Source organism: Carcharhinus amblyrhynchos, chromosome 25 (genome assembly GCF_965287045.1).
Source record: "Carcharhinus amblyrhynchos chromosome 25, sCarAmb.v2.hapA, whole genome shotgun sequence".
NCBI classification, from domain to species: Eukaryota; Metazoa; Chordata; class Chondrichthyes; order Carcharhiniformes; family Carcharhinidae; genus Carcharhinus; species Carcharhinus amblyrhynchos.
The window spans coordinates 10,906,503-10,919,817 of NC_137348.1; the positions used below are offsets into that span (position 1 = coordinate 10,906,503).

Sequence of the window (13,315 nt, forward strand, 5' to 3'; positions counted from 1 at the left end):
AACCAGCTTTGTACTTTATTCTTTTTGCCAGAGGGCCTGTTTTTATTCATCGGTCACACCTGCAGTCTGCTCTGTGTGGGTGTGCAATAACCTCCAAGGCAACACAGATAGGAACGCTTGCTTGACCCAGGTGTCAGCTAACACGTAAAGTCAAATCCTAAACCTGAATTCTGAGATGAAAAATGAAGGCCTGGGGATTTGGGGAGGCGATGGTCTATTGGTATTATCGCTTGACTATTAATCCGGAAACTCAATTAATGTTCTGGGGACCCAGTTTCGAATCCCACCACAGCAGTTAGTGGAATTTAAATTCAATAAAAATCTGGAATTAAGAATCTACCCATAGAATCCCGACGGTGCAGAAGGAGGCCACTCAGCCCATCGAGTCTGCACAAACCACAATCCCACCCAGGCCCTATTCCTGTAACCCCACATATTTACCCAGCTAATCCCCTTGACACTAGGGTAAATTTAGCCAATCAACCTAAACCACATATCTTTGGACTAAGATTCTACAATCTACTGATGACGATGAAACCATCGTCAATTGTTGAAAAAATCTATCTAGTTCGCGAATGTCCTTTCGGGAAGGAAATCTGCCGCTCTTACCTGAATTACTGCCCACCCTCTTGAGGAGACCGGGACACCAAGTGAGAGGGAAGGAAAATCTGACCCACAGCTTCAGCCAGTTAAATGATACAGGAGGACATTCGGCCCATTGTGCCTGTGACTGGTTCAGTTCAGAGTGGAAAGAGATGAGTTCCTGGTTGCCGATTCCATGGCAGTGCCTTAACCACAGTAAGAAGTTTCACAACACCAGGTTAAAGTCCAACAGGTTTATTTGGTAGCAAACACCACTACACGCGTTTACTACCAAATAAACCTGTTGGACTTTAACCTGGTGTTGTGAAACTTCTTACTGCGTTTACCCCAGTCCAACGCCGGCATCTCCACATCATGCCTTAACCAGTCAGAGACACTTGCCAACCAAGCAGCACCCTTTTTCTCCTGTGGTATAAATTGTTGTGATCATTTGAAATTTGGCATTCTTGTGTTTGTCCAGATGGGTAGAACCCCAGCTGCTGTTACTACGGAACAAGTCCAATCCCAGGGTGCAACCTGGCATGATAGTTCCCAACTTTTACTTTATGTTTAGAGGGAAGCTACTGAACAGAGTCACAGAGGCTGCTGATGAACATTTAGCAAAAGAATAAAACATTTATTAAATGAGAATAATTATTTCACAATACTCTTTCATCCACATATTCCTTTATAAATATGCATAGATTCCCAAAGTTACAAAAGCCTTCTTATACTCTAATATTTTTAGTAAGTATACAGTCTATGTGAACCAATAGGTGACCTGTGATCAGACACACCACACTCTGAAATGATGTGACAGATGCCACCCAGAAAGATACCTGGGTTTCTCATCAACTCCCCACAGTTGCTTGTCACACAGTGAGCCAACTGGTCTCACTGAGCTCCAGCTTTCCCATCACGGTTTCCAACCTCCAATCTCAAAGGACTCGCCACGGGATTTTCTCCCAAACTGCTTCAACTTGGACACCTTCCCCAAGTGTCCACCTCCATGGCTTTCAATCTCTCCTCCCAATGTTCCTCTTCCCTGGATAGCCACGTACATTCAAGTTTCTCCTTCCACCTGTTCTCTCTCTCTCTGATACTCAGGCATAACAGCAGAATGCTAATGCTTCACAGGCACATAGTGAGGAGTCACCAATTCTGGCTGCTTTCTTCGATCTACTGGCTTCTCACCAGCCTATTCTGTTTTAAGTGTAGCTCTCTCTCTTTAACTTGGAGCCTTCTCCTCTGCTTCTCACTTTAATCTCAATGAACCAGGGCTTCTTTTAATCCTTGTCCTTGTTCCTTGACTTACTGTCATCTTGGGAACTTTGCTGCTTCTTCCCTGATTTTTGGAACCTTCTTCTTTCATTTGGAACTTGCCATCTGCTCCTTTCTTTTGCTGTTTTCCTGGCACCTTCTTCCAAATAACTCCAATCTGTTTGTGTTTTTTGTTTCTCAGCCCCTTGTTGCTTGGTAACAACAGATGTTTTTCTCCTTCAAGAGTCATTCAACCTCATCAAAATACAGGCACAGTTTAAAGTGAAACTAAAACTCAGGGTCCCCTCTTTTTATACACACAAATACAGAAATACAAGTTAAACTTAAAGCCATATCTTATTCCTAGCACCCACAAATACAAATACAACTTATTTATAACTATCTCTATTTCCTAATACAGGGCAAAGGGTTTGGCTGTTATGTCCCTCATTTTAACAATATTAAATCAACACTCACACCTTCTCCACCCCAAATAGAAAAAGTTAGCCATCACATCTACATCTTGTGCTATTTTTTCACCGTATACCAATACATGTGGCACTAATGAATCAAATTAAGGAGATGATAGCCTAGTGTATTATCACCAGACAATTCATCCAGAAACCCAGCTACTGTTCTGGAGACCCGGTTTCAAATCCCGCCACATCAGATGGTGGAGTTTGAATTCAATAAAAAAAATCTGGAATTAATCTACTAATGACCGTGAAACCATTGTGGATTGTCAGAAAAACCCATCTGGTTCCTTCAGAGGGGGAAATCTGTCGGCCTTACCTGGCCTGGCCTACACTCCAGATTCACAGCAATGTGGTTGATTCTTAAATGCCTTCAGGGATGGGCAATAAATGCTGGCCAACAACACCCATATCCCATGAACGAACAAAAAAAGAAATAAATCAAATTTGGAGTTTGTGTTTGGGATGTAGACACCCAAAACTGAGGCTGGGCCTTTCTATTCCCATCACCACCTGGCATGGTTGTGAATAGGACAGGAAAATTTGGAGAGCCGTTGACTTTTAACTTCTCCCTGAATTTTCCCACCCTGTCCCCGATGATGCCTGCCAATGGCAAGGTGGGAAAATCCCCCCCGAGAGTCGAAATTTTCAATTGGGTCAACATCCAAATCTGAGCCTGGTCAACATACTCACCAGTAACAACCAAGAATGTCCGGGCTATTCCCGTACCCGAGTTACTGATAGCCACGCAGTCATAGAAACCTTCGTCAGCACCTGAAACAGTCGGGATTTGCCAAGTAGTATTCACCGTGTCTCTGAAAAGATAATAGTCAAAGTTTTAAAGTTTGGTCTTTATTGGTGTCACAAGTAGGCTTACATTAACACTGCAATGAAGTCACTGTGAAAATCCCCTTGTTGCCACACTCCAGCGCCTGTTCGGGTACACTGAGGGAGAATTTGGCATGGCCAATGCACCTAACCAGCACATCTTTCAGAGTGTAGGAAGAAACCCATGCAGACATGAGGAGAACATGCAATCTCCGCACAGACAGTGACCCAAGCTGGTAATCGAACCCAGGTTCCTGGCACTGTGAGACAGCAGTGTTAATCATTGAACCACCGGGTCGCCCAGCAGTGAAGGTTGTGGCAACCACAACTAGAAAGCAGATCCACAAATGCAACAATTATCGCGCCGTATTGTAAAGGGTCAGATGGGCTAGTACCACTTGGGGAAGAGTCTGCAGTTTGAAGGAAGGCTCCACTCTGCAGTACTGGGCTGCTGCCACTAGAGGTTCTCCATGAGCTACTGCAACTTTGACACTCCAATGGCATGGATCCTACCTAGTTGCTGTTTCTCAATTCAGATTTTTAGGGAAGGTGATGGTGCAGTGGCATTATTGCTAGGCTAGTGATTCAGAGACCCAGAGTGATCCTCCAGGGACCCAGGTTCAAAGCCCACCACCGTAGATGGTCAAATTTGAATTCAATAAAAATCTAGAATGAAGAACCTACCAATGACCATGTAACCACTGTCAATTGTCAGAAAAACCCATCGGGCTCACTAATGTCCTTCAGGGAAGGAAATCTGCTGTCCTTACCTCATAGAAAACCCTACAGTGCAGGAAGAGGCCATTCAGCCCATTAAGTCTGCACTGACTCTCCAACAGCATCCTACCTAGGATTTTCACGGCTATTCCATCTAACCTACACATCTTTGGACACTAAGGGGCAATTTAGTATGGCCAATCCACCTAACCTGCACATCTTTGAACTGTGGAAGGAAACTGGAGCACCCAAAGGAAACCCACACAGACACGGGGAGAACATGCAGACTCCGCACAGACAGTGTGCCAAGCTGGGAATCAAACTCGGATGCGTCACTGTGAGGCAGCAGTGCTAACCACTGTGCCATCGTGCCGCCCATCTGGCCTACAATGTTGAGTGTTAACTCTCCTCTGAAATGGCCTCCCAAGCCACCCAACTGAAGAACAATTAGGGATGGGCAATAAATGCTGGCCCAGCCTGCGACACCCACATCGCATGAATGAATTTTTAATTAAGTGCATATAATCATAGAATCCCTACAGTGCAGACAGAGCCATTTGGCCCATCGAGTCTGCACTGACCACAATCCCTCTCAGGCCGTATCCCCATAGCCCCACTTATTTACCCTGTTAACCCCCTGACACTAAGGGACAATTTTACCTCGGCCAATCAACCTAACCCATACATCTCTGGACTATGGGAGGAAACTGGAGGACCTGGAGGAAACAAATGCAGACACAGGGAATTCCTGCCTTTTGTTCCATCCGTAACAAATCCCAAGAGTTGCAGGCATGTGATCTACAGAATTGTCCCACCTTTAGGGTATGTCTGTTGAAGAATCCACTCACAAACGAAGCCTGTCCCCAACCACTCCCTCCCCACTCCCACGCATTATTTGTCAATATATTTGTAAAGGAGTACAGAGGAGTGACCACATTAAAGAGAGTAAATTCAGCTGGGGCCTGTTCAGCACCATTCTGTAGCCTGTCCCCAGTCTTGCCCTGGTGCAGCCCAAAGGCACACACTAGGAGGTGTCACACAATCTCTGCACTCCTCCAGTGCTGCCCTTGCCTATTCCAGATGGATCATTCCAGCATTGACAACTTTCCCTTCAGCTGCCTGGGCCCAGTGTTTGGGAATTCCCTCTCTTCCACTCGACCACTTCCTCCATCCTCAAAGTAATTGAGATGGCACGGTGGCCCAGTGGTTAGCACTGCAGCCTCACAGTGCCAGGGGCCCAGGTTCAACTCCAGCCTCGGGTCACTGTCTGTGTAGAGTTTGCACATTCTCCCCGTGTCTGTGTGGGTTTCCTCCGGGTGCTCCGGTTTCCTCCCACAGTTCAAAGATGTATGGATTAGGTGCATTGGCCATGCTAAATTAACCCTGGTATCAGGGGGATTAGCAGGGTAAATATGAGGAGTTATGGGAATAGGGCCTGTGTGGGATTGTGGTCGGTACAGACTCAATGGGCAGAATGGCCTCCTTCTGCACTGTAGGGATTTTATTCTATTCAAAGGGCTCCTCAAAAGCTGCTTTTACGATCAAGTTGGTATCTCAACTTTCTCTTTTAAATGACTCCCGTGGTCAACATTTTGTTTGAAAAGACTCCAGGTGTGGGATGAGTTACAATGTTGAAAATGCTACATAAATGCAAGTTGTTGTTGTTGCTGTTAAAGAGCTAACTTATTGACTTCCACATCTTCCCTGTAAGAAATTCCCCCTCCCCGCACGCTGGGCAAACTAAAACTAGTAACACGGGGAGCTGACCACCCTGTCAGAGTAAATCTGCCCATCAATATCAGAAAATCACCACACAATCCAATCGGGAATTCAGAAAAAACTTCTTCACCCAGAGTGTGGTGAGAATGTAGAATGTGTCACCCCTGGGAGTGGTTGAAAAGGAATAATATTGACGGATTTAAGGGGAATTTGTCACACAGTTGAGGGAGACTGGAATAGAGGATTGTGGTGCTGGATTTAGATGAGGGGAGATGGGAGGAGGCTCGAGTGGGGCACAAAGATCAGCGTGGACTGGCTGGGCTGAATGGCCCACTTCTGTGCCCTCTACCTTTGTAATAAGTCAGTGTTTCTCCTCACTCCTGATCAGTGCGCAGTGTTTGGTGCTGGGTAGGGAAGCTGGGATACTAAGTGAGGAGAGAATGGGATTGGAGATTGTTGCAAGGTCCCTCCCCAAAGCCAAATAGCCTCCCAGCATTCGCCACTTAGTCTCAGAGTGAGCAGGGTGCTCTGCCAAAGGGTGGGCCATGGGGGTGGTACTCTAACCCAGTGTGGAGGTGGAAAACTGGAAGAAGGTAACTACAGTTCACCACTGACTCCCACTGTCCACTCAACACTCCCAAGCTCTTCCCACAGCTACTCACGAAAACAGGCGGTCTGCTTCCATCCGGGTCCCATTCCTGATGATCCGCAACGTGAACGGAATCAGACTCTTCACCGAACACGGAATTGAAGTGGGCTGCATGTAGTAACCGTGCGTTTGACTGGGCATGCTCACCACAGGAGGCCCTAAAACAGACAAACATTTTAATATGGTAATGTCATTGGAATAGGCACCTCAAGGCCCAGATACAAGGCTTCAGGTTCCATTGAGGAATTTAAGTTCAATTAACTAATAAACTTGGAATAAAGAGCTAATCATTAGCTTTTAATGATCACAAAACTTTTGGATTCTAACAAACAACCAGCTGGTTCACTAATGTCCTTCAGGGAAGGAAATCCTTACCTGGTCTGGTCTACACACGACTCCAGAGCCACAGCAATGTGGTTGATTCTCAAATGCCCTCTGAGGGCAACTAGGGATGGGCAATAAATGCTGGCCAGCCAGCGATGGCATGTCCCACAAATGCATTAAAAAAAACACTATTATTAATTGCTAAGCAAACCCATTTGTAGGGAAGGAAATCCTTACTTGGTGTGGCCTACGTGTGACTCCAGACCCACAGCAATGTGGTTAGAAAGGTAGGATCTGTCTCGAAAGTGCTGCTTCCATAGTCCTCTGAGCTAGAGAATTCCAATGATTCACCTGCCTCTCAGAGAGGAAATTCCTCCTCATCTCAGTATTAAAGCACCCCTCACTCTGAGACTTGGTTTGAGATGCTCCAGCCAGGGGGAGCATTCTGTCCATATCCATCCTGTCACACACTGTACAAAAATTCCAAGGGTGGGATTATTCAGCCACGCTCGCCCCAAAACCGGAAAATCCAGCCCGCAGTCAACGGACCTTTGTATGGTGCGCCCCCCCACCCCCACTAGGGATGGCAATAAGTGCTGGCCAGTCAGCGATGCCCATGTCCCACAAATGGAAAAAAAGGTCATTGTCTATATCGCGAGTAACATCATTTTTAGTCAGAGTGCTGACACTGTGCCTTTAAGAAATGTAGCGTCATTGAGGTTTACAGCATGGAAACAGGCCCTTTGGCCCAATTTGTCCATGCCGCCTTTTTGTTTTAAACCCCTAAACTAGTCCCAATTACCTGCGTTTGGCCCATATCCCTCTATACCCACCTTACCCAAGTAACTGTCCAAATGCTTTTTAAAAGACAAAATTGTACCTGCCTCTACTACCACCTCTGGCAGCTCATTCCAGAAACTCACCACCCTCTGTGTGAAAAAATTGCCTCTCTGGACACTTTTGTATCTCTCCCCTCTCACCTGAAACCTCTGCCCTCTAGTTTTAGACTCCCCTACCTTTGGGAAAAGATATTGACTCTCTAGCTGATCTATGCCCCTCACTATTTTATAGGCCTCTATAAGATCGCCCTTCAGCCTCCTACGCTCCAGGGAAAAATGTCCCAGTCTATCCAGCCTGTCTTTATAACTCAAACCATCAAGTCCTGGTAGCATCCTAGTAAACCTTTTCTGCACTTTTTCCAGTTTAATAATATCCTTTCTATATTAGGGTGACCAGAGCTCCAAGCGTGGCCTTACCAATGTCTTGTACAACTTCAACAAGACATCCCTACTCCTGTATTCCGTGTTCTGATCAATTAATATGTTTGAATCATGCTTCTCTGCAGTTTTTTTAAAGCAGGCTTGGCTTGTTATTGGCACCATACTGTCTGTGCTGGTATCTTCTATTGTTGCTGAAGCAGGATAATTGAAGCAATGTTTATTTTTAATCTGGGCCTAATGCAGAATCCTGGATGATGATGACCTTTTTGTGATTGCTGCCTGGGATTCGATTTACAAATGATTGACAGGTCAGGTGGTACCTTGGGACAGTTTTCTTTCCACAGGGAAATTTCAAAGGTTTTAGGTTCAGTTTGTTGGAAGCTGTTGGGACTGCAACTCTCTCTCTCTCTCTGGGGTGAGAATTCTACGGTGGGTGTTTTATTAGCTTGAAGCTAGAGGCAGCAGTGTCTCTATCTCTCTCCTGAGGTGTGCCAGTTCCAGGACAGGGAAGGCTCAGCATTTTCAATTCAACCTCCAAAGGACTAATTCACGCCGGGTGTTGGAAAGCTGCAGAGTCCAGCATCATGTGAGCAAACTCACTTTCTGTGCCAAGCCTAGAACAGCGTGTATGTTTATGGGGGTTGTTTGATTTGGAGCAGGATATCTAGCTGTTAAGGTTTATACAATGATAAAAGTTATTGCTGATTTTTCTTATTATAATTCAAATGTGTTCTTAAGTAAACTTTGCTTAGAATCATAGAATCCCTACAGTGCAGAAGGAGGCCATTTGGCCCATCGAGTCTGCACCGACCACTATCTCACCCAGGCCCTATCCCCGTAATCGTATTTATCATAGCTAGTCCCCCCACACCAGGGTCAATTTAGCATGGCCAATCAACCTAACCTGTACATCTTTGGACTGTGGGAGGAAACCCACGTAGAAATGGGGAGAACGTGCAAACTCCATATAGACAGTGACCCAAGACCGAAATTGAATCCGGATCCCTGGCGCTGTGAGGCAACAGTGCTAACCACTGTGCCAGCATGCCTCCCCATTTGAGGAAAATTTCTTAGTGGGTCACTTAAATCATATCTGAAGTAAAATATCTTATGCTCACTCATGCCAAACTCAAAGTGCAAAACTTATGGTCTAGGCTGACTTCATAAAGCACCTTGGAGTTTCTGACCTGGATCATAACATTAGTCATTTTCTCATTGCTGTTTGTGGGAGCTTGCTGTGCACAAATTGGCTCCATTAAGAAGTCTCACAACACCAGGTTAAAGTCCAACAGGTTTATTTAGTAGTGTTTGCTACCAAATAAACCTTTTGGACTTTAACCTGGTGTTGTGAGACTTCTTACTGTATTTTCCCCAGTTCAACGCTGGCATCTCCACATCATAAATTGGCTGCCATACTTCTGACATTTCATCAGTGACACTGCTTCAGGAAAATATTCTATTAACTGTAAAGTGCATCAGGACATCCTGAGGCCCTGCAAAACCTGCTCTATAAATGCTGCAACGAGCTCTCTCACCAGGGACCAGGTTTGTGTAGGAGACACTGGACAGGCGCTGGAAACGGTAACCTTCCCTGTCGTATCCCGTGACCTTCAGGAAGAAGTTCTCGTTGGGCGGCATGAATTCCGGAACTTTCCACACGCTGTTTGTGTTGTGGCTGGATTGGGGCCGAATGGGCAGGCTCATCAGGGTCTCCCCTGAGGTACTGAGGAGCTCCAAGCGGTCCAGCTGCCCTGGAGGGTGGAGGCTGGAGCAGTTCAACAGTACGTGGGTCGTGATCCCTGGAATGGAAGAGAACAGAGAAATTTCCTGAGAACAACAGTTAGGAGGAGAAAAATCTGTAAAATATCAAAATAATCCCCAAGGTACGAGTCTCATCTAATATGTCACTGTGATATTCCTAGAAAATGGGCAAAAATTAATTCATAAATATGCCTCTTCCTCATTTCAGATTTCATTCCCTAAGAGGGTGTTGGTGAACATGGCCCCCATGTTAATCTTGGTGACTATGGATTTCCAACAGATCCCCAATAGGTTCCAACAGGAAATTATTATTGGAAAGGAAGTAAATGCATGCATTAAAATTTCAAAGCTTAGTTATTAGTTACAGGTGGACTTACATTAACACTGCAATGAAGATACTGTAAAAATCCCCTAGTCGCCACACTCCGGTGCCCATTTGGGTGCACTGAAGGAGAATTTAGCAGGGCCAATACACCTGACCAGCATGCTTTTTGGAATGTGGGAGGAAACCGGAGCACCCAGAGGAAACCCACACAGACACAAGGAGAATGAGCAGACTCTGCACTGACAGTGACCCAAGCCAGGAATCGAACACGGGTCCCTGGCACTGCGTACCAGCAGTGATAACCACCGTGCCATCCTATTTAGTCAGAGGGAATGAAAACTGTTACTTTTGAAGGCAGAGATTTCTCACAGCCTGGTTCCAACAGTGTCCACTGAGCAGTTCAGAGTGTCAGTCTACTTTAGAACTCTCTGCACGATTGTTCTGTGTGATATTAGTAATTAACGTATCAGATTAAATTCTTTTTGCCTGTTATTTAATCGGTAACTGTAAGGTTAGAGTAATACATTTTTAAGCACCCGACACCTTTTATTTCCCTCTTCAAAATAGCAGGAATTTCACGCCAACATCTTCATTACCCATATCACATTTCACAAGTTAAAATCCAGATTGGATCTATCTAAGGGTGAAGCTAGATGCACGGGTGAGAGAGGAATAGAGGATTATGATTGATGAAGAGGATTGGGAGGAGACTTGAGTGGAGCATAAACACCAGCATGGGTTTTCTGGGCTAAATAGCCTGTGTCTTGGCTGTAAATTCTTAGTAATAACTGACAAGTGCAGGTTCTATGTCTTCTTGTTGCTTTTTGGTTCCCAGATGTTGTTAATATTCATACTTCAGGCTTGAAAAGATCAGAAAATCCCTGGCCAAAAATTTCCCATCCCGCCCATCGTGGGAATCGTAACGGGTGTGACGGACAACTTGGTGAACCATTGAAAGGTCTGTTGAGCTCAGGTGGAAACTGCTGGTCTTGGGGTGCCCGTGGCCGGAGAATCTCATCCTATGTTTAATTTGCCATGCTGTCTGGGGCAACAAAAAGGACCAGGTTAAACCGGTTCTGTTATACTTCACATGAGTCTCCAGTGCCGCCATGAAATGTAGCCCCCAGAACATTAGTTCCTAACTAATTGGTTCCTAATTCTTTACAGAGACATACAGATCATAGAATCCCTACAGTGCAGAAGGAGGCCATTCGGCCCAACGGGTCTGCACTGACAACAATCCTACCCAGGCCCTATCTTTATAACCCCATATAATTCCCCTGACACTAACAGTCAATCCTCCCCAAGACCTGTTTCCCGTAACCGCAAGTATTTACCCCCATGGCAAATTCAGCTAACCAACACATCCTTGGACACTAAGGGGCAACTTAGCATGGCCAATCCACCTAACCTGCACATCTTTGGATTGTGGGAGGAAACCCGAGCACCCAGAGGAAACCCAAGCAGACACGAGGAGACTGTGCAGAGTCCACACAGACAGTAACCCAAGCTGAGAATCGAACCCGGGTCCCTGGCGCTGTGAGGCAGCAGTGCTGACCACTGTGCCACTGCGCAGCCCCAGGTAATACAGCAATTGATAACAGAGGGCTTGAGTTCTTGTTAGATGGACAATGTTTTAGTTCACCTACCTTGAATGGGACGCTGACTTGTTTTCCTGAAGTCTGAGGCAGGTTTTGTGGAAAATCCAGCCCGGAAATCAATGCTGCTGACTCCGGTGATCCGTGCGGAGTGGCTTCCAGTGCTACGGAGCTGAAAGGAAACAAACTTCATTTGTCACCATCCCAGTGGATACAGTGAGGACAATAACATGATGTCAGTTAACCCTTTCCCATGCCTAGCTGCACAGGAGGCAGACAAAGCACATGTCTACATCTGCATAAGAGCAGGGACAGTACTAAATCAACCCAGAACTGTGCAGACACAGAGAAAAAGAGCAAAGGCACTTTGGACACAGAATTTTACCAGCATGCCCCAAATCTGGGGGTAGGCAAGGTTCGGAGAACAGCATTCTCTGTTGGCCTCGGGCGGGATCGTACAAACCCGGGCAGGCGTGCCAGTAAAATTCCACCCAATGTCATCAAAACTGAGAGTTGGAGAGCAAATAGTTAAAGTTAATTTAGCCTTATATTAACGCTGCAATGAAATTACTGTGAAAATTGCCACACTCTGGCACCTGTTTGGGTCAATGCACCTAACCTGCACGTCATTCGGACTGGGGGAGGGAAGCAGAGCACCTGGAGGAACCCACGCAGATACAGGGAGAATGTGCAGACTCCGCACAGACAGTGACCCAAGTCGGGAATTGAACCCGGATGCGCGGCGCTGTGAGGCAACAGTTCTAACCACTGTGCCAAACTCAGATTGGAGGAACAGAGGAGTGGGGAAATTGAGGAGAAAGCCTTCACACAGAGTGATTCTGATGGTGTGATGTGTTTTCACTTCTATACAAAGTGGATGCATTAAGAGGATAGGGTGAGGTGTTTGAAGTTTATGCAGAACAAGAAAGCAGGAAATTCAAACGAGCATTGGCCCTGGTGATACTCGGGCCACGCGGATCTGATCCTTACCTTAACTGTCCACATTCCAGGCTGTGGATTTTTCACATTGACAACTCGAGCTGAGTTTGGAATATTCAACAGTTCGTTCAAACCCAACCCTCTCCACATGAACCGGCCTGAAAGAAAGCCAACTCGCAAAGTCAGTGTCTAATCAGATTAGCACAGATTCCAAAGCAAGATGCTGGTGGATAGATAGCAGGGAGTTAGTGCAAACACCATCTCACCTCTAGAATACACACGGGCAAGAAGTCAGCCCAGTGATATCACTTTCTGGGGCTAATGGACAGGGAAGAGCAATCATGAAAGGACATTGTGCGATGGGAAACCTAAGGGCTGTAGCAGCCCTGGACAACACCTAGGCTTGGGCTGACAAGTGGCAAGTAACATTCACACCACAGAAATTCTAGGCAATGACCATCACCAATGAGAGACACTCTAACCACCATCCCTTAACATTCAATGGTCTTACTGGATCCCCCACTGTCAATATCCTTGGGGTTGCCATTGACCAGAAACTCAACTGGACTCACCACATAAACACAGTGGCTACAAGACCAGGTCAGAGGTTAGGAATACTGCAGTGAGTAACTCATCTCCTGACTCCCCAAAGCCTATCCACCATCTACAAGGCACAAGTCAGGAGTGTGATGGAATATTCCCCTGGACGGGTGCAGCCCCAACAACACTCAAGAAGCTTGACACCATCCAATACAAAGCAGCCCGCTTGGTTGGCACCACATCTACAAACATTCATTCCCTCCACCACTGACGCTCAGTAGGAGCAGTGTGTACTATCTGGAAGATGCACTGCAGCAATTCACCAAAGATCTTTATACAGTACCTTCCAAACCCGTGACCACTTCCATCTAGAAGGACAA

At 46.0% G+C, this 13,315-nt stretch overlaps 1 protein-coding gene across 1 annotated transcript in view; it reads right to left on the bottom strand.

Moving 5' to 3' along the window:
* LOC145358107 (hemicentin-1-like) overlaps window positions 1-13,315 on the bottom strand; it is a 359,590-nt gene that overhangs the window by 261,799 nt on the left and 84,476 nt on the right. The window contains exons 6-10 of the mRNA XM_080211781.1: window positions 12,447-12,553; window positions 11,508-11,628; window positions 9,308-9,571; window positions 6,242-6,386; window positions 3,009-3,130 (exon numbers count right to left, since the gene is read on the bottom strand). Of these exons, the coding sequence (XP_080067907.1) occupies window positions 3,009-3,130; window positions 6,242-6,386; window positions 9,308-9,571; window positions 11,508-11,628; window positions 12,447-12,553 (759 nt within the window). The remainder of the gene's footprint in view (window positions 1-3,008; window positions 3,131-6,241; window positions 6,387-9,307; window positions 9,572-11,507; window positions 11,629-12,446; window positions 12,554-13,315) is intronic.